Genomic DNA, 22433 nt, shown 5'->3' with positions numbered 1-22433 from the left:
GTGTCCTTTCACATGCACAGAATGCATCGGCAGGATCTGGCTTAGGAAGGGTAAGTGCTGCACTTTGAATAGTGAGTATGATGTGAAAGTTATGAACACAAGCCATCTCAGCAGTTAAGTGATACATGAAGGAAATGGCATGGAAAGCAAATGTCGGACACTTGCTGTTGAGATTACAGAGGCAGCCTAGACCCAGCTGAGGCTGTGCATCTTCTCCTGAGGAGCACTCTTTTGGCGGCCCTTGACCTATGAGTGGTCCACTGCTCTACTGGAAGAATCAGAGATGCCCTCCCAGGCAGTACAAGCAATTGACCCCACTGATCCAACGTTGGGAGGAAGTGGAAACTTGAAATTATATTTAGTAGAAGTTTTTATTTAAAACAAAGAAACCAGTTTCCGCTCAGTAGTATTTATGGATTCCCTGGTTAATGTCTTACACTCTGAGGGGTGTGAGGAAAATTTTAGTTATGGCTCTTGTTCTTGAGGCGTTTCAGACTAAGGAGGCACAAAGTATAATACAAGACAGAACTGCAGTTGTACAGTGACTTTTATTATATCCTCAAACAACATATCAAAATGGCGAGTAGGCACTCAGTAGGAACTCAGTTCACAAACGGTGGCCGAGTGACAGCTGCTGCCCTGTATACTAATGGCCACGCTGTAAAGCTTCAGTGTGTGTCCATTCCAAACAGGTGTGGCTTCCACAATGTGTTCCTTCCTTGAAGCTAGATACCAAGGGAGAGGTTTTCATCCTAACATAGGAAAGTCTCATTAGTTCACTTAGCTACTTACACAATGACTCTATCTTCTTGGTTTTGGAATCTCATGATGAATATCAAGTATTGGACAGTTCCAGAGTAAATATCTACAGCACAAATAAATGTTCTTTTTTTTTGTGACGGAGTCTTGCTCTGTTGCCCAGGCTGGAGTGCAGCGGCACTATCTTGGCTCACTGCAACCTCTACCTCCCAGGTTCAAGCGATTCTCCTGCCTCAGCCTCCCCAGTAGCTGGGATCACAGATGTGCGTCACCACACCCAGCTAATTTTTGTATTTTTAGTAGAGACGGGTTTTTACCATGTTGGCCACACTGGTCTCGAGCTCCCAACCTCAGGTGATCTCCCACCTTGGCCTTCCAAAGTGCTGGGATTACAGGTGTGAGCCACCAGACCTGGCCACAAATAAATGTTCTTTGAACAGACATTTCTTCAGCTGTTAAGCAGGAGTCAAGAGTTCTGACTGGTACTAAAATACAAAAATGTGAAGACCACTCTCTGCCTTGGAGGAGTTCACATCTATTAATAATACTGGAAGTATGCAGCAAATGATTAGAGCACTGGGTGTTAGACATTTTTATCAATTAGGAACTGTATCATAGAGTGGCTTAGATAATAAAGAAATTTAATTATCTCTTCTGCCAAGAAGTTTGGACATAATTGATTCCAGAGTCGGCTTAGCATTTAAATAGGATCAGGTTGCTGGATCCATATTTTCAGTCTCATACATTCCATCATCACAAAGTGGCCACAGCTACAGATATTACATGTTCTGGAGTAGTAAGAGACAGCCAGGACTTTAAGAATCACCTCTGGGATGGGCATGGTGGCTCATGCCTGTAATCCCAACACACTGGGAAGCCAAGGTGACAGGATTGCTTGAGCCCAGGAGTTCAAGGTTGCAATGAGCCATGAACTCACCATTGCACTCCAGTGTGGGTAACAGAGCAAAACCCTATGTCAAAAAAAAAAAAAAAAAAAAAAGAATCATCTCTGTGTGCCACTCTCCTTTTTAACTAGAAGTGAAAATCTTTACCAGAAGTCCTCACCCCACCCTGTAGTAAAGCGCATACCCAAAGTTCACAGGCTAGAACTTACTGACATGACCACCCAAGCCTGCAGGGAGGCTGTGAAAGTCCTCAGCGTAGAGGAGTTAGACCAACCATGGTTCTTCCCCTAGGGCTTCACAGTTGTCACTATGCAGTATCGGGGCCATAACAGCAAAGAAGAAAGAGGCACTGCTTGCTGGATTGGCAGCTAGTTAACAGTGTTACAACAGGAGTGTGTACACAGGACCATGGCTGCATTTGCTCTTTGAAACTGATAGATTTCAGATTGTGTGTCAGACACCAGAAATAAAAACCTTTGCCTTTAAGTAGCTGACATTTACAGTTGCATTATGTGATGAGTAAATTAATAGTTGAATGAGAAAATGCTTTCGTAATACATATAGCTATTAGAATTATACTTTTCTTTTTCCTGGGGGAAGGTAAGGATGGACATGGAGGCTAGAAAAGAGAAATGGTGTTTGGCTGAGTCTTAAGCTAGCCTGACAGGTGAAGAAGCTAGAAGATAGTGTTCTGAGTAAAGGCATAGAAGTGTGAGACCATGGTATGGTCTGGAAATCTCAAATACTGCTAATGTACAGGGTACTAATGGGTCAGCCTCAGAAGCTGGCTAAAAAGGTGAGGGCTGAATCACAAAGGATCTCCTGTGCTATGGTAAGGGACTATATGTGATACTTAGAACAACAGGTCATCATTGAGGGTATTTGAACAGGACTTATGTGAACTGATTTCCATATTGGAAAGGCTACTCATATAACTTTGAGAATGAATTAGGGTATCAGGCTAGAAATATGGAGACTTCAGGGGATAAGGCCCTGAACTAGGTCAGTAAGATGTGAGGATGCCATGGAGTTGAGAGGCGTTTTATAAATCAGTCAATGAGTTACAGTAGCCAGTGAATTATGATGGGTGATAGAAATGGAAGATGATTCTCAGGCTTGTAATTTGAGCAACTTAGTAAATGGTGATGCCATTTGCTGCAGCAAGGAATATAGACTGAGCAGGAGTGGGAGGAGGAGATGAATGAAATGTGGAGTTTTTTTTTTTATCCAATATACAACTAGGTGACACAGGAGAGAAGAGTCCGGGCTGTAGACAGACATGTAAGATTCATAAATACAAGCTGTAATTAAGCTCATGCAGTGACTCCCGGTGAGCTTATATGTTGAAAAGAGAAGATGGCCAAGAGTTTCCTATTAGCTATGTGGTTGTACAATGTAGAGTCGGTCCTTGTGAGGGTTATGGAGCAAGCCAAGCAAAAGGAATTAGAAGTGAAAACTTAGAAACAGTTAGAGGAGGGCAAATGCCAGATGAGAGCAGCTTTGCAGCTGCCTGTAGAGATGGTTGTCAAAGGAGAGAGTACCTTTGATGGGCTAAGGGAAAGGGGATGTAGAAAAGCAAAGGGCTTGAGCCATACTACAATGGATTGAAAAATAAATGGGTGATGAAGAAATGTAGGTGGCAAATATAGATCACTATCATGACTTTGCCTATAAAGCAGAGTAATGGCAGAAGCTTGAGAAAACAGTGAGGTCAAAGGAAAGTTTTTAAGATGCTGGCAGCTTGAGCAAGTCTGAGGCTATGGAGCCAGCAGAGAGGAAGAGATTGAAGATTTAGAAGAGAAGTTACAGCATGAATATCTGCTGAGAGAGAGGAATTCAAGTGAAAAGATTCGGGGGAAATGGTCAGGATACAAACAGCTTATCTGAGGAATAAGATCGATTGCAGACCAGAACAAATTCAAAAGTCATTAACCAGTATAGAGGGCCCCATCACAAGTTTGTACCAGTCAGACAGCACATGGCTTTTGTTTTTTTGGGTTTTTTTTAGCAGCTCAGTAGCTTAGGTAGAGGAGTCAAGAAAAGAAAAGAAGGTCATTGCCCACTCTGATGGTTCCTCTGCAGGAAATTGAGCTATGACTTCAACCTAGTAGGTCAATGTTATATCTTGGCATCAAGAACTCTACAACTCTTCCAGGCCATCAAAATGTACAGTGGGTATAATCTAGTCACAAGAAGGGGCAGACTACAATAGCAGTGTTTAAGCCAAAGTGAGAAACACAGCTTATGTAATTCTCTTAGAATCCAAATTTATTTTATTCTGACTTTTATATAATTTCACAGGTAGCTTTTAAATACTGCCAGAAATATGGAAGTGACAAAGTACGCGTGATAACCCTGGTGAAGAATCGTGGGAAAGGTGGAGCAATTAGAATGGTAATACATATTTTCAACATTTTTATCAAAAATATGAGGGTGTTTTCAGTAATGTCTTTTGCAGACTTGTGTGTTTGCTGGCTGCTTGAATACCAGCATTTCAAGTTAGTGATAACATATTTTTAATAATAATTTCATGTTTTTAGTCAAATTTTAAAAGATACCATATCTATAATATACTAGGTAATTTTAAAATGTATTTATGTTTATCTTAACGTTTAAAAGATTACCATCAACTTCTGTATCTTTGATAGAGTTACCAGATAGTAAGCTTATGTGCTTTTTGCAGTTTAAAAAATACTTTTTGTATTAGGTTTTACCTTTATAAGATATGATATGCATGGTAGCATGAACTAAGATGAATTTGACTTGGGTCTATCCTGGTGAAATGTGCAGTCTGATAGAAAAGGTAAGCATTTGCATAAGTGGAAAAGAAGATTATAATTATGAAAGACATGTAGATAAAGTGCTAAGAAATTTCAAAAAAATGGCTACTGTCAGCTAAGGCGTATCAGGTAGGATTCAAGCTGAAAGTTTAGAAATCAAGATATATGAAAGAAAACCTAAATAATTGACTTTGACATTTATTTTTTAAATTTTTTCCTTATAAAAAGAAGTCTCGAGGTAGGCAGTCCAGGGCTTGTTCAACTCCACAGTCATCAGAAGTCCCAGCTTCTGCCTTTTCACTCCTCCTTCCTCATGCACACAGGGTGACTCCTGGACACTAGCCTGGACATGTCCACATTCAAACAGGAAGGAGAAGGGAGAGCTTCATCATCACATGTTGCCCTCCTCACAATGTCTGTTAGTTGGATTATTGTATAGATGAGGAAAGGAGGTAAAGTAAATTACTCAGGGTCATCAGGTGATAAGAGGTAGAGTCAAGATTTAGATGCAGTTAGTTTCACTCTGAAAGCCATGCTCTTTACCTCTCTGATAACTCTATAGAGAAAAGATTTGAGAAAACAGCACACCATTTAGCAAAGCCAGAAAAGACAGAAGTAGGAACTCTTTGGATATGTACTAGAAACAGTGATTCACTCTGACTAGGTCACAGGATATGTGAAACAAAAAAGAAAGTAGGATTGATGCAATGTCATGGTGGGCTTTAAATCTATCCATTTGTTTTTTTAATTCAGACAACATTGTACTTTCATTAGAGACACTGAGATGAAAGATACTTATTCTGTCTTTGAGGATATCACAGTTTAATAAGGAGACAGACCGTTGCCATACAGTGTTGTAAATGCTATAATAAATGCATATGCAAAATGTTGGTACTACTGTCTGTTGTGGGGAGCAGCAAAGCTGTCCCAGAGGAGGCAAATTCTGAGCGGGGTCTTCAAGGAGGTTTAGGACTTAACCACCTACAAGTTGGGAGGGCAGGGAGCTTAGACGGGAAACATGAACAGAGGCACAGCAGTGTGAAAGAATATGCCACAATAAAGGACTCACTCATGGTACCTGTGTCTCGACTGTGGAGATGAGGCTAGCGGGGTGGGTGGGTTCAGGTCACAAACTGTAGAAGAGGGGCTTTTACATTTTTTACCATTGACAGAGTGGCATTTAAACATTAATCAGCCAGCAGCAAGTATAGCAGTATTGGGCAAGGTATGATAAACATTTATTTGGATGATGATAGTGACACAAGAGAAGAAAATGAAGGGATAAATGTAGGAGCTATTAAAATGAGGCAGAACTGGGTCTGGCATCAGAGAGAATGACATATTAAGCCACTCTTGCATTGCCATAAATAAATACGTGAGACTGAATAACATATAAAGAAAAGAGATGTGATTGATTCATGATTCTGCACGCTGTACAGGAAGTGTAGTGCCAGCATTTGCCTCTAGTGAGGGCCTCAGGAAGCTCCCACTCATGACAGAAGGTGAAGGGGGAACAGACGCATCACATGGCGAGAACAGGAGCAAGGTAGTGGGCAGGGAGGTGCTGCACAGTTTTAAACAACCAGATCTCATGAGAACTCGCTCACTGTTGCGAGAACAGCACCGAACCGTTCATGAGGAATCCATCCCAATGACCCAAACACCTCCCACTTGGCCTCACCTCCAACATTGTGGATCACATTTCAATATGAGATTTGGAGGGGACACAGATCCAAACTGTCTGTATATCAAATGAGTACCAGTGGCCTTGGATAACTGGGATGATGATGATGTCATTAATAGAAGGAATGAAAGACTGGGGAGGAGCTGGTGTAAGAGAGAGTATGTTGTGGTTGAGCCATATTAAGTTTGAAGCAACAAGCAGTGGTATCCAGAATAGCCTAGGAGAGAGGGTGTGAGTGAGTCATCTACATACATCGGATGATAGTTGAACCTGAACCCATTTAACTGGCAAAGAGGAGGTTATAGAGAAAAGGAGAACCAGGAAATCTTAAGCCAGTGAGGCACATGAGAAATAATAGGCATAAAATATGACTGAGGAAACACAAATGGGAGTTGCTATGGTAGGCTCCCTTTTTATTTTGTTGTTGTTGTTGTTGTTTTTTAGACTACATTTTTAAGGAGCTGCGGTAAAGTGAAGGCCATAGACAGTAGAATAGGAAAGTAGGCTTAAAGTTTGATCATGCATCATTGAAATGATTAGTCACTTACTAGTTTTTTTTCCCATTTCAAACTAATAGCTCCAGTTTTTTTGACCTTGTAATATTTTCTCTTTTCTAATACTTTATATATGTTGTTTAGATGTTGAGTGTAGCATTTTTATTTCTGCCCTTTTTTTTGGCTTTTTTTTTTTTGCATATATTCTTCTCCCCCACCCCCTTTTTTTTAGACAGGGTCTTGCTCTGTCACCCAGGCTGAAATGCACCTGGTATGATCATAGCTCACTGTAGCCTTCACCTGGGCTCAAGGGATGATCTCACCTCAGCCTCCCAAGTAGCTGGGACTACAGGCATATGCCACCATACCCAGCTAATTTTTTAAAGTTTTTGTAAAGATGGAGTGTCGCTATTTGCCCAGACTGGTCTCAAACTCCTGAGCTCAAGCAATCCTTCCACCTAAGCTTCCCGAAGTACTAGGATTATAGGTGTGAGTCATCTCACCTGATCTTTTGTATTTGTTCTAATGGATGTGATAAAAAGACATCACAGATACTAACTAGTGAACTTATTATAACATAGAATAAATAATCTGATTTCTCTCTACATTTGTATATGTCTTATCTATAGTCACACTATGTTGTGTTATCAAAGCAATTTTAGTATATCAAACCATAAATATATTTGCACTTAAGAAATAAGGAATTCACTCAAATACACCAGAGAAATTAAAAATTGTGCAGTTTATTTCTGTATGAAATATGCACTCATGGAGCCATAATTTGCGCAAGACTAGTCAATTCAGAATTCAGTGGCATAATTTTGCTGTTTCAGATACTGCAAGTGGCATAAAATCACATTTGGATTTATGCATAATTCTTAAACTTTATTGATATTCCTTGTTTCTTTAGTTAATTAATTTTATAAACTTTAGATTCTATAATAAAAGATACTAAAGACCTATAATCTTATGATACATTTCACAGCAAATCTGTATATTAGATTGTTCGATCTGTCCATAAACATATTCTTTATATGTGGTTCTAAGTAGCCCCTAATTCATTTTAAGCATCATGACGTGATAAACATATATAATAGATATTGTCCCTTTTTATTCTTAGTGATGCAGAATATCTTTAATTTGTCCAAACCTATTTTATTATCTTGGTATTTTCCAAGATATTTGTAGTGTGACTTAAATAATGAAGATAGGCAATAGGTACATTTGAGAAGATCTTACTAGTATACAGGGTAATACGTTTTCAGTGAATTCTGGCCTCCTTCAGCCATCTCATACCTCATCTTTCATTGTTAGGTATTTTAAGTAAATCAGAACAGACTGAAATGTCATTGAATTTAACCTTAATTTTAAGCAATTTCCTTTTACTCTAAATTTTAAAATACAGGGTATATTCAGTTCTCGAGGAGAAAAAATCCTTATGGCAGATGCTGATGGAGCCACAAAGTTTCCAGATGTTGAGAAATTAGAAAAGGGACTAAAAGATCTACAGCCTTGGCCTGTGAGTATAAGAATATAGTTTAAATAACATTCAATCAGGAATGCAGGGGAGCTAAAGTAAAATTCAAGGAGAATTTACCTATCAGTGTAAAAAATGAGTGTTTTTGATATGAAATCCTTGTATAAATGGTACAGCCCCATAAAGGAACTGATCATTTTGTTACAAATATTGTCTGATTTTATGAGATTCACTTGACAATTACTTATTTAATATTGTGGCCAATTCTTTCTCTTGGTTTCTGATTGTTTCTACCCAAGTTTTAATATTTATTGTGCATGTTCAGTTAAGGCTTTTATTTAAAAGTATAGTCTGAGTTCCAGGTAAAGATGTGAAATGAAGCTGGATCACAGAATCCAGTTTTTGATGAAACAAACAAAAATCACAAGCAGCAAGCACTCAAAAAGGATTATTTGAAACTTCATGCCATAACTTCAAAAACTGGAAGTGGAGGAAAGAAATAAAATCCTGGTGCCATTCCCACCTTTTAAAAGCCATTTAGAGAAAGAAGATGAATTTATCAAATCCTGAGCGTTTGCCAAATACTTCACAGTCTGGAAAGAATCAATAAGAGAATGAAAAAGTACCCTTGGACAACATCAAACAATATACCTACCATCATACAATATGTCAGAATTTCTGCAGAAGCAAGAAAACTTGCTGGATCTGCCATTTTCAGGACTGTAAGCTAAGTTGGGCACACAGATCCATGTGACTAGATCCTTTCCTGGATGGAGTGTAGCTTGTTCAAGACACTTGACAAAAATCTCACGAGACGAACCCAGGTAACCCAACAAAGCCATGTAGAGCTCCAGGGGAGGGTCCCTCCTCCCTGCCTTCCCACCACCTACCCTCAAGACCAGATAAAAATACTCAGACCTTGAAATTCTAGTTTAGAAGGGGAAGAGATAAAAGTATATATCAAAGACAATGTTCATTTACTTAGGAGAGCTGCCCATGTTAATCATGACAAAATAAAAGAAATAAATGGCAATCACACCAACGTTTTACTACACAAAAAGAATTAAAGTTGCATACAAAAGATTAGACAATGTAATCCAAGGAAAAGGACAAAATTACATGCAAGTATTTTGGCTAAAGAAATAAAACAATGAAAATAAGAATTTAGCAGCACAGGTCTTCAAAGGTAAGATGACAAAACAACAAAATGGTATTAAAAGAAAAATTATAGCCCAGGTTTACATGCCTGTAATCCCAGCAAAAAATTATAGCCCAGGTTTACATGCCTGTAATCCCAGCACTTTGGGAGGCCAGGGCAGGAAGATCGCTTGAGGCCAGGAGTTTGAGCCCAGCCTGGGCAACATAACATGACCCCTTCTCTATAAAAATAAGTGAAAAATTAACAGGATGTGGTGGTGCGTGCCTGTAGTCCCAGCTACTCAGGAGGTTGAGGCTTAGCAGTTTGAGGTTATAAGGAGCTGTGATTACCCCACTGCACTCCAGGGTCAGTGACAGAAGCAAGACCCTGTCTCTTAAAAAAAAAATTACAAAACTAAGGAAACAAATTGAGACCAAAATAAGATCAATATGTAGAACTAGCTATAAATGAAATAGACCTAGTTTATTTTAGAACTGAATATTATTACATATTTTTTAAGATCCTATTCATTATAGCAGAAAACAAACCAAACAACACAAAAGCAGTAAACATATAAGCCCCCCCAACACATTTGACGATGATTACAGAAAAACTCACTGCATATCTTTCCAGAAATATTTATTTAATTCCACTCTGTGTTAAGTATTGTATTTCTCCCCCACCGTCACCCATTCCCCATCTCCTTGATTTCTGTTTTTTTTTTTTCTAGGTGTTTTTTGTTTTTCTAAGATTCTAAATGAATAATATAATTCTTAGGATAATTAGCTGTAAAGATATTCATACCAGTGCTGTTCAGAAGAGTAGCACTAGCTACTTGTGGCTATTTAAATTTCAATTAAATGAAAATTTAGTTCCTCAGTTTCATTACTTGTGGCTAGAAGCTACCCCCCTTTTTTGTTTTGTTTTGTTTTGTTTTGTTTTAAAGAGATATGGTCTTACTATGTTGCCCAGGCTGGACTCTTAACTCCATCCTCCTGCCTCAGCTTCCTGAGTAGCTGGGACTACAGAAGTGAGCTGCCATGCCCAACTAGTTGTATAGCATTTCCATCATCACAAAAAGTTCTCTGCCTTATAATGTGATATGAATTTATTATTGGATATGTTATAGTTCACTCTTAATAAAAAAGTGTTTCATTTCCCACATCTAGTAAATCATGATAGGCTAAAAGGAAAATCTAATTCATAAAGTTACTTGGTGTGATTTCCTCGTTCTCCCCAGAGGATCTTTCTACAGGGAGCCATGAGTGGGAGGAAGGGCAGAGGGTGTCAGATTTTTAGCAGCTGACTTTGTCATTCAACAATAAGGGAAAGAAAAATTAAATGATTTTGCTGATGTTAGGGAGTGAACCAAACAATGAAACAGAAAAAATATCTGAACTTTATTCTTGTAAATCTAGTTCCTTTATACTACTCTGAAAACAAAAGGAGTTCTGATGCCATATTTTTTTCTAATCATAATCCCATTTACTGCATTGTTACTATAAATGTAAGTTTTAAAGAATTAAAGCATATGCTTATCATTAAGCTATTAATTCATAGCCTTTGTTTTATAGCACCTTAAAGTATCCCTAATTATTTAAAAAATGTCCCAACTCAATTGAATTAATTTGAATTCAATTTAGTAAGTTTTATTAATATGCATCATATAATACTTTTTGGAGGAGGTAGAAAGGAGGCAAATAAATGATAGGTGGTTAAAGTTACAAAATTCATAGTGTTTGGATTCACCCAGTGAAAAGTATTATTGTTCTGACAAAGCTTATAAACTGCCAGCCATTGCTCTCAGAAAACTTACATTCTGAAGCTGACATGCATAGAGAAATTAGAAGAAATCTCCTTAATTATGTAATTCAGGTGTTAGAGAACTTTTTTGTAAAGGGCCACATAGTAAATATTTTCATCTTTAAAGCTAGTCAGTCTCTGCGGCAGCTACTCAACTCTATTGTAGCATGAAAGTGGACGTAGATAAAATACATTCTTTATTTACACAAATAAGTAGCAGCTCAGATTTGGGCTACAGGGTATAGTTTGTTGACCCTTAAATCTAATTCAATCATTTATCCAATATTGGAAAGTTTTTAGGACTACCTAAGATCTTTCAGCCTCTGCTGCATAGCTCTAATGATGCCTAAGCAGCTCATTCTGTCTCAGCTTAACTGTAAGTTCCTCTAGACCCTAAATGCAAATCTGTCTCCTTTTAATCACCCCCTTCCATTGTTTCTGTCTTTTGTAGCTACACAAAATGATCTACTCCACTTCTTTGTGACAGCCCTTCAGAGAGTCAAAGCTGTTCTCCATGTGTATTCTCTATTTTAGGCTGTCAGTTCTTGCAGTTTTTAGACAGAGCATATTTTTTTCTTACCGTCGTAATTTTCCACTGAAGATGTGTCTGTGTGGATTTGGTTCCCACATTACATTGTTACTTCATACAGGTATTTCCAACTCTTTTTCCTATTCATTGCCTTTGAACTTTGTTTCTCCATCCCTATACTGGTGTGAATTTTTTCTGTGTTCTTTTTGCTTTGTTTTCAGGAATGGAATTGTGGCTAGTTATCTCTTAACTTCAACTTGTTAGATTTCCGTGTCTAAAAGTATAGGTTCTTATTCTATCTTTAGGGCAATAGCTGTTTTCTTCTCAATTCATTTAAGCCACAAATTTGATAAGCATGCCTTGCATATATTTCCCTAAACCCTAATAAAAATAATGACTGAAATAGTTCGGAAAAGAATGAAACAGGAACATGGGTTTCATAGTCAAGTCCTGTAATTACATGATTATCTCACTAGGTGGCAGTCATTAGCTTAAATGTCTTTTACATTACTGTTTTGACCGTTGGTAATTTCTTTAGTACGTTGTACAGTGGTTTCTATTGGTTTCTTTATTATCTGATTTTTTTTAATGACAGCAAAAAGAAATTTGCTACTACTTGCTTGTATTGTCTCTTGAAGTAACCAGGTCACATGTTCTGGTCTGATGATGCTTATACAAGGTCGTCTTAGAAAAGTTGCCTACAATTTATTTTCTGAAAATAAATGCTCTTGTAAGGTTTTAAACTTCATGTACATAATTTAGAGCTTTGTATAATACATACAAATAAAATAGGGCATTTACATTTTCATATTAAAAGTTTTATTTTATTTTATTTTATTTTATTTTTGAGACAGTGTCTCACTCTGTTGCCTAGGTTGGAGTACAGTGGCATGATCTTGGCTCACTGCAACCTTTGCCTCTTGGCGTTAAGGAATTCTTCTGCCTCAGCCTCCTGAGTAGCTGGGATTACAGGCGTGCACCACCACACCCAGTTATTTTTCGTATTTTTTTGATAGAGACGGGGTTTCACTGTGTTGGCCAGGCTGGCCTCAAACTCCTGGCCTCAAGTGATCTGCCCAGCTCGGCCTCCCAAATTGTGGGGATTATAGACTTGAGCCACCGCACCTAGACAAAATTTTTATTTGTATTTTACTTGTATTTTCTTTTCCCACATCTTTATTTTTTTTATGTGTAAAACTTTCAGATTTTCAGTTTCTTAACCAGTGGTTATTCTACCTCTTTTTAAAAATATGCTTGTTTTTTAGTAATTTTTCTAAGCAAAGCATATCCTGGCCAGGCTCAGTGGCTCACACCTGTAATCCCTGCACTTTGGGAGGCCAAGCGGGGAGGATCACTTGAGGCCAGAAGTATGAGACCAGCCTGGCCAACGTAGCGAAATCTCATCTCTACTAAAAATTAGCTAGGCATGATAGTGCATGCCTGTAATTCCAGCTACTTGGGAGACTGAGGCATGAGAATTGCTGGAACCTGGGTGGCAGAAGTTGCAGTGAGTCGGGATCGTGCCACTGCATTCCAGCCTAGGCGACAGAGAGAGACTGTCTCAAAAAATAAAGATAAATTTTTCAAAAAAAAAAACAAAAACCCAGAGTATGTGATGATCACTTGTTCAGTTGATTAACTTTCTAAATTGAATCAGAAATCCCTAACAGGCAAAATAAATGCTAAAAAGTCTGTATTTCATGATCATAGAGTAATTTCTCAGGCTATGACTTCGGTTTTAAATTCTTTTTTTTTTTAATTTTTAATTTTTTTTTTTTTTTTTTTTTTTTTTTTTTTTTTGAGACAAGATCTCGCTCTGTCATCCAGGCTGGAGTGCGGTGGTGTGATCTTTGCTCACTGAGACTTCCACTTCCAGGGTTCAAGCAAATCTTGTGCCTCAGCCTCCCGAGTAGCTGGGTCTACATGTGCAAAATACCATGCCTGGCTAATTGTTTGGTATTTTTAGCAGATGAGATTTTACCATGTTGCCCAGGCTGGTCTTGAACCCCTGACCTCAAGCAGTCAGCCTTCCTTGGCCCCTGAAAGTGCTAGGATTACAGGCTGAGTCACCGTGCCTGGCCCTTAAATTCTGATTTAGATCATAGTTCTAACAAGTTTAGTTTTTAGCTTTTTAAGCCTACATATGACTAGAATTAATGGATATGAAAAAGATAGAAAAATTACATTAAGAAGAACCATAGGAAGCAGATCTTAACCACACACACAACTCAGTCTGGAGTGCTAGGTTGCTTACTAATGACACTGAATGCTCTTTTATCTCTAATATAGTAATCCTTGGCCAGTTGTGGTTTTGTATACCAGTGATTTGTATGTGCATGTGTGGTTTGGTTCCTTAAAAGAATCCTTCTCCCTTTTGTTGTGTACCATGTGAGCAAGTCTAAGAAGCTAGTATATTTGTTTCACTCTCTCAATATATGGGTAGAAAACCAGGCTTCCAAAAAAGTACTCAACCTCCAAAGTCATTTGTTTTAGAGACCAATCAATTACACAAATATTTTGCTGAGATCTTTGTGAAATCAAACAAGTAAAAGGACAGCAAAAATAAAAGGGTGGTCTTGAAAATGTAAAAAGAAGTAGACTGTATAGAAAACTTTTAGAGAGCCTGTCTTAGCAGATCTCAAAGTGTGTTGCCCAATCATTGAAGAAAGTGGCTCAGGACTAGGGCTGCTTATCAAACCAGGAATTTAATGCCAATAGTTAAGTGGAACAGAGAACAGCAAACTTTTCCTGTGAAGGACCAGAGAATAAATATTTCAGGCTTTGTAAATCACATGTGGTCTCTGAAGCAATCCCCTTCCTCCTCCCTCCCCAGCCCTTTCTTAGCAAAAGGCCATTCAAAAACAGGCTGAGTTTGACCCCATAGGCCATAGTTTACTGACCCCTTGTGCTAACCGCAAGATATTTATAGAAAGTTAGTATCCCCATGATTGTCATGAGAAAATGCTTTTAATTTAAAGACAGGGCCAGGCACGGTGGCTCACACCTGTAATCCCAGCACTTTGGGAGGCCAAGGTAGGCGGATCGTTTGAGGTCAGAAGTTTGAGACCAGCCTGGCCAACATGGTGAAACACCATCTTTACTAAAAAGAAACACAAAAACTAGCTGGGTGTGGTGGTGCATGTCTGTAATCCCAGCTACTAAGGAAGTTGAAGCATGAGAATCGCTTGAACCCGGGAGTCAGAGGTTGCAGTGAACCAAGATCACACCACTGCACTCCAGCCTGAGCAACAGAGCAAGACTGTCTCAAAAATTGTTTTAAAAAAAGGAAAGTGGGGCCAGGCGCGGTGGCTCACGCCTGTAATCCCAGCACTTTGGGAGGCCGAGGCGGGTGGATCACAAGGTCAAGAGATCGAGACCATCCTGGTCAACATGGTGAAACCCTGTCTCTACTAAAAATACAAAAAATTAGCTGGGCATGGTGGCGCGTGCCTGTAATCCCAGCTACTCAGGAGGCTGAGGCAGGAGAATTGCCTGAACCCAGGAGGCGGAGGTTGCGGTGAGCCAAGATCATACCATTGCACTCCAGCCTGGGTAACAAGAGCGAAACTCCATCTAAAAAAAAAAAAAAAAAAAAAAAAGGAAAGTGTAAGATTTTAGAATGATTTATATCTGAAAAGATTAAAATTTTGGTTCTAGAAGAGATATTCTCCTGTTGGGTAGAGATTGGTTCATGTGGAAATGTTCATGCCTAGTGATAAGGCAAAGTTTAGGTATGTATTGTGTAAGTTAACCACTAATTATCTGTCCCAGTGGAACATAAGCATCGATAGAAGAGGGTCCTTATCGCTACATCTCCAATGTCTAGAATATTGTAAATAGTAAGGACTTAGTAAATATTTGTGGAACAAATGAATACTACTGTATACAGTGTCTAAGGGGAAAGCCATGTTACATTTAAAAATAGTCATAAATGATACCAAAAAGGCAAATTCTCATAGGGGAATAGATGCTAAAATAAGTCACATTTGTATAACTTCTCATCTGGAATTTAGGAAAACACTGTGAAGAAGTAGATGGTCAACTGATTGAAAAAATGCTGCCAATGTGGCCGATGGTAAAGAGAGAAAGGATGTAGCAATCAGATGTATGGTAGGGATTTTGTTTTGTTTTTATTATAAAAGCATCACCAAGGCATTGTAAAAAGATTAGAAACAGCCTAAAAGAAGAAAACCACCAACCGTATCTTATCACCCAGAAAAAAACCTGTGTTAATACTTTTTAATGGAGCATTTCCTCTGAATACTCGTAGTCTAACAATGTAATGGGGTTTTGAATATACTAATATAAAAGCATAAAGACTCTCCATGGAATAGTTGGTAGTAAATAAGGAAAAATCTTGAGAAATTATTTGGATCATGCTCTTATTTCTAAATAGATTTCAGCATGTGTAACCATCCTATACAGATAAATGTTGACATGCTTTTTATATTTTCTTTAAACTTTTTACTGTTAATTTTAACATAACCAAAAGTAGAGTGAATAGTATAATAAACCTTTGTCTAACTTCAACAATTATCAACATTCTGATGTAGTTCTCTTTTTTTTTTTTTTTTTAAAGAAAATTCTATTGGCTGGGCATAGTGACTCAGACCTGTAATTCCAGCACTTTGGGAGGCTGAGGCAGGTAGATAGCTTGAGCCCACGAGTTCGAGACCAGCCTGGGCAAAATGGTGAAACCTCGTCTCTACAAAAGAATATACAAAAATTAGCCAGAAGTGGTAGTAAGCGCCCTAGTCCTAGCTACTCAGGAGGCTATGGTGAGCGGATCACCTGAGCCTGGGGAGGTAGAGGCTGCAGTGAGCCATAATCATACCACTGCACTCCAACCAGGGCGACAGAGTGGGATCTTGTCTCCAGTAAAAGAAAAAGAAAGAAAATTGTTTCTCATAATAAGACTGTTTGGAGAAACCTTCAGAATTGCTACAGTTTAGATATATTCAGTAGACTGGCTTTTTAAAAGGCTTTATAGGTATATTTTTATTTCAAATTTAGTTGCTATCAAAACTTGAGAAGCTCTTTTATGCCATGTAAAATTTTGAGTATTCATTTTAACCATAACACCTTCATAATAATGCTTCTTATGGTAGAGCCTTTTTGTACCATAATAAAAAATAATTCACCTTTCCTCATATGAAGGGGCAAAAAGAATGAATGTTGCCAAATTTATGTGTTCAATCTGTGCAAATTGGTACAGTACTTTATAGAACAAGTTGAAAATATGAATCAAGAGCTTTAAGTAATTCACATCAATTAACCCAGGCTTGAGAAATTTATCTTAAGGAAATAGAATATATATAAAAATAAATTTTCAAGGATTTTTGATTATTTGTTTTATAAATATAGCTGTTTTAAAAAAAAAGGAAAAAATTGAAAACAGTTTAAAATGTCCAATGGTAAGTTATACTAAATTCATTATTGTATGGGATGATTATTCATTATACATAATTAAATGAAAAATGTTTAACATCTTGATATATATGGGTAGATGTGCAATAATGTTAACACATTATGTATTGTGTGTAATAATATAACAGTATAATATTGGTTATCTCTGGATGGAGGATTATGGATATTTTGAAGTTTTTTTTTTTTTTTCCTTTTTTGAGACAGAGCCTCACTCTGTCACCCAGGCTGGAGTGCAATGGTGCGATCACTGCAACCTCTGCCTCCTGGCCTCAAGCAATTCTCCTGCCTCAGCGTCCCAAGTACCTGGGATTATAGGCAAGCACCACCACACCTGGCTAATTTTTGTATTTTTTTTTTAGTAGAGACGGGGTTTCACCATGTTGGTCAGGTTGGTCTTGAACTCCTGAACTTGTGATCCACCCGCCTTGGCCTCCCAAAATGCAGGGATTACAGGCATGAGCCACCTTGCTCAGCCTGAATTTTTTTTCTTTAATTGTTTTTAACAGTGAGCCTGTATTTTGAGAAAGAAATGGTTTTTTTAAAATAACTTTAATTTTTTTAATAAATACAACTTTTTCTTAACTCAGTACTTTGTTTCATACACCAAGTTTCTCTTTCTGCCCATAGGGTGAATATGACTAATTTTACTATCTGATTTTTCTTTTACTAATTTCTAAATTGATTCAACTTGGTTTCTATATCTCTATCTCATTTGGAGCCAGAGTTTTCTTTTGGAGTACCTGTGCCAATTTCTGTTTCCATTTCAGTATGTGGAAACTTTGGATGTAGAATTCAAATAGGCCTGGGTTCAAATTCCATGTAACCTTGGGTAAATTAATCCATCCACCTTCACATACCTCTTCTATGATATATGGATAATGGGAGCCCACGTTCATAACTCTGAGATAGTGATTAAAATAAGGAAATGTAACCGGGCACAGTGGCTCATCCCTGTAATCCCAGCACTTTGGGAGGCTGAGATGGAGGTTCACCTGAGATTGGGAGTTCGAGACCAGCCTGGCCAACATGGTGAAACCCCATCTCTACTAAAAATACAACAAATTAGCTGGGCATGGGGGCACGTGCCTGTAGTCCCAGCTACTAGGAAGGCTAAGGCAGGAGAATCACTTGAGCCCAAGAGGTGGAGGTTACAGTGAGCCGAGTTCGTGCCACTGCACACTCCAGCCTGAGGAGCAGATCAAGATTCATAAATAAATAAATAAGTTTAGTGTGTGTTCAGCACTCAATAACCAATACCTCTAATTATTAACATCTTTTTTTTTTTTTTAATTGAGATGGAGTCTCGCTCTGTCACCCAGACTGGAGTGCAGTGGCACAATCTTGGCTCACTGCAGACTCCACCTCCTGGGTTCATGTGTTTCTCCTGCCTTAGTCTCCCAAATAGCTGGGATTACAGGCATCTGCCACCACACGTGGCTTTTTGTAGTTTTAGTAAAGACAGAGTTTCACCATGTTGACCAGGCTTATCTTGAACTCCTGGCCTCAAGTGATTCCTGCCTGCCTCGGCCTCCCAGAGGCCTCCCAAAGTGCTGAGATTACAGGCATATTACAGGGATGAACCAATGTACCACTTTTTTTTTGATGAGTTGGGATCTTATTTTGTTGCCCAGGCTAGGGTACAGTGGTGCCATCATGACTCAGCCTCAAACTCCTGGGTCAAGCAATCCTCTTACCTCAGCCTCCCTAGTAGCTAGGACTACAGGCACATGCTACCACATTTGCCTCACTTATTACCCCTTTTGAAAGCCAACTGTCATATAACTTAAATATTCACTTTTAAAAACCATGGGAAATTCAGTTATACTCCAAAAGAGGTTTAAAAGAAAGAGACTCCTTGTCTACAGACATTTTCTGACAACGGCAGTTTTTAAAACAAAGATATCTTTCATTTCTGAAGAACAGCTAACTTTTTGAAAGACCATTTAGATTAATTCCACCTGATAGTGAGATTGGTATCAGGGATTCAGCTCTTACATCAGAATTCTTCAGATACACAGAGCTCTTAAAAGCTCTTAGGGACTTATGCTGAGATAAAAATGGGATTTTTAAAAGAAAGTTTTTTGGGTTGTGATTTATTTTTAGTTTAATTACGTGGCATTTTAACTTTATTCATGGATCTCTGAAATGTAGAAGGATTTAACGTATTGCTCCATAGGGTTTTTGCCCTTTTCGAGTTTAAAGTTAAAACTGATTTGCCATATGCTATTTGAACTTTTAACACGCTTCCTCTCTAAGAAAACCATTCTCTCCCTTTCTGCACAAAGTACCTCTGCCAGAAAAACAAGGGAAGAAATTATTTTACTACTAAATAGTAGGCAAAGCATATAACAGAAATTTTGTTTTTCCCCCCAAGACAGTCTCACTGTTTCCCAGGCTGGAGTGCAATGGTGCGGTCTCGGCTCACCGCAGCCTCCGCCTCCTGGGTTCAAGTGATTCTCCTGCCTCAGCCTATCGAGTAGCTGGGACTACAGGCATGCGCCACCACAGCCAGCTAATTTATGTATTTTTGGTAGAGACGGGGTTTTCCCATGTTGGCCAGGCTAGTCTTGAACTTTTGACCTCATGTGATCTGACCACCCTGGCCTTCCAAAGTGCTGAGATTGTAGCCATTAGCCACTGTGCCTGGCTGAGAAAATTCTTTTTTTCTTTTTTTTGAGATGGAGTCTCACTCTGTCACTGAGGCTGGAGTGCAGTGGTGTGATCTCAGCTCACTGCTACCTCTACCTTTCGGGTTTAAGCGGTTCTCCTGCCTCAGCCTCCTAAGTAGCTGGGACTACAGGCATGCGCCACCAGCCTGGCTAATTTTTGTATTTTTAATAGAGATGGGGCTTTGCTATGTTGCCAAAGCTGGTCTTGAACTCCTGGTCTCAATTGATGCACCCACCTTGGCCTCCCCAAGTACTTGGATTATAGGTAAAGAACCTCTTAAAGAAAAATTTGGCCCATGTGCATTAAAAACATGCAGACTTTTAACTTAGTATTCTACGCCTGTGACTCTCCAAAGAAGGAAATCTAAAATACAGATAGAGTTTTATATTCAAAGATGTTCTTTCAGTTACCTTTCTATAACTGAAATTAGAAAGGACAATGAATAGGCAAATAGTTAAAGTAATGGTAAATCTGTACGTTAAAATACTGTATAGCCTTTGACACACACACAATAATTGACACACACACAAAAACTACCATGTAGTTTTTACAAACAATTGTAATACAACTGACACACACACAAAAACTACCATGCAGCACTATTATGACAAATGATTGAAAGGTAATCACACCTGAATCTTATCAAGCCTTTAAATCTAACTACCAGTTTAGAGGAACATGTTAAATGTTAGAGCAGGACATGTTAAATGTCACCATGGGTGTACAGTCAGCAACATCTAAAATCTCTACAACTATAGAGCAAACAATGTGGTTTCTTCAAGTTACAAGAAAAAAGTTTAAAGAGGTAGGGAGAGCCCACGGATAAAAGAAAAACCAATTGATTTGCATAGATTTTATTTGACTCTTCATTCAAACAAACTAAAAACATTTAAGAGATAATTGGGTAAATATGAAAACTGTGTATCTGATGGTATTAAGGAATTATTGATGTTTTAGGTATAATAGTGGTATTATGATTGAATTATATATGAATTTGTAACATATGTCTAGAATTTGTTTCAAAATAATCTCAGGTTGGGTGGGGTGGAGGTGGGGGGCTTTACATGGAACAACAAGATTGGCAATGTGTTGCCTCTTTTCCAACTGTATTTTTGGGTACTTTTAAAAATAATTAGTAGATGCACTTTATGCATTTTGGAAATTAGCCTTTTGTCTGTGGTATAAATTGCCAATATTTTCTCCCAGTTTTTTTGTCTTTTCATTTTGAATATGGTTGGATTTTTTGTTGTTGTCCTGCAATTCTTTAAAATGTTATTATCAAAGTGATCACCTTCCGGTTTTCTGTACTTGTGCCTTCCTTGAGATCATTTAAAAAATGATTTCTGATATTTTACATTTAAATCTTTGATACGTCTAGACTATGTCCCAGTATTCAATTAAGAAGCTCAAGTCGAACTTAATTTGGTTTCCAAGTGGCTACCAAGATGTCCCACACCATTTGTCAGTTCATCTTTTTCCCACTGATTTAAAAGGTCATCTTTATCATATTCTAAGCACTCATATGGCTTTGCGTGTGTGTTTCTGGCCTTTCCATTCTGTCCATGGATTTGTCTGTTCACATTCTAGTACCTTAGCTTTATCATCTATTTTTAATTTTTTTTGTGATGAGTCCTTTATTACTCTTGAATTTTCCCAGCTCTTTTCTTGATTATTTTTGCTTCTGTTTTTAAAAAGTTTTTATCTGGCGTGGTGGCTCATGCCTATAATCCCAGCACTTTGGGAGGCCAAGGCAGGCAGATCACTTGAGGTCAGGAGTTCAAGACCAGCCTGGCCAACATGGTGAAACCCTGTCTGTACTAAAAATATAAAAATTAGCTGGGCATGGTGGCACGAACCTGTAATCCCAGCTACTCAGGAGGCTGAGACAGGAGAATTGCTTGAACCCAGGAGGTGGAGGTTGCAGTGAGCCAAGATTGCACCACTGCATTCCACTGGATAACAAAGACTGCAACTCAAAACACACACACACGCACACCCCCCCCACACACACACCAGAAAATAATTGTCAGCAAGGATATGAAGAAATTGGAACCCTTGTGCATTGCTGATGGAAACATAAAATGTTACAGACACTGTGGAAAATGGTATGTGGGCAAATGTACTGAGGACCTCTTGAGACTGTGCCTCAGGTCTTCATCACTCATATTTGGCTCAGAATAAACATTTTTAAATATTTTTTTTTTAAAAAGTTTTTATTTGCTCACCACTGTACTAACAAAGGACTTTTTTTAAAAAAAAATGCTAACTCTAAAATCAGCTTGTCTAGTTCAATGAAAGATCATTTTGGTATTTTTATTGGTATTAATTTAAGAAGCATTGACTTTTTAATGTTGTTATTAACATCGTCTCATCCATCATGGCAAGACCTTTGTGTGTTTAAGTCTTTTGTTTTCTTTGTTAGCATTTACTTGTTTCCTTTATTTAGATCTTGTCTAAACTTTCTATGTTTCTTACAAAGTTTATTTCTAGATTTTTTATTTTTATTGATGTTATAAATGCTGTCTTTGATTACATCTTGTGATTACTGTTTGTACATGTGACATCTAAAGTTTTGTATATCTATTCATTTTGACTACTCATCTTTTAAAATTCTTTTATTGTTTCTAATGTACTTTTATGTCATCTACAAATAACCCTTTTCTTTCTCATACCACTAATTTTTCTCTCAAATAATAATAAAGTATTTTTACACAGAAAATATCATTTAAAGTTATGAATTTTAACATAATGCATGCCCCTTATATTT

At 38.0% G+C, this 22433-nt stretch overlaps 1 protein-coding gene across 1 annotated transcript in view; it reads left to right on the top strand.

Moving 5' to 3' along the window:
* The window catches only part of ALG5 (ALG5 dolichyl-phosphate beta-glucosyltransferase), a 47902-nt gene that overhangs the window by 5973 nt on the left and 19496 nt on the right, over positions 1–22433 (top strand). Inside the window, exons 5-6 of the mRNA XM_012465582.2 lie at positions 3966–4058; positions 8028–8141. Coding sequence (XP_012321005.1) covers positions 3966–4058; positions 8028–8141 — 207 coding nt within the window. The remainder of the gene's footprint in view (positions 1–3965; positions 4059–8027; positions 8142–22433) is intronic.

Source organism: Aotus nancymaae, unplaced genomic scaffold (genome assembly GCF_030222135.1).
Source record: "Aotus nancymaae isolate 86718 unplaced genomic scaffold, 86718_ANA_hifiasm-v0.15.2.pri h1tg000043l, whole genome shotgun sequence".
Taxonomy (NCBI): Eukaryota; Metazoa; Chordata; class Mammalia; order Primates; family Aotidae; genus Aotus; species Aotus nancymaae.
This window is presented reverse-complemented; position numbering and strand designations above follow the sequence as displayed.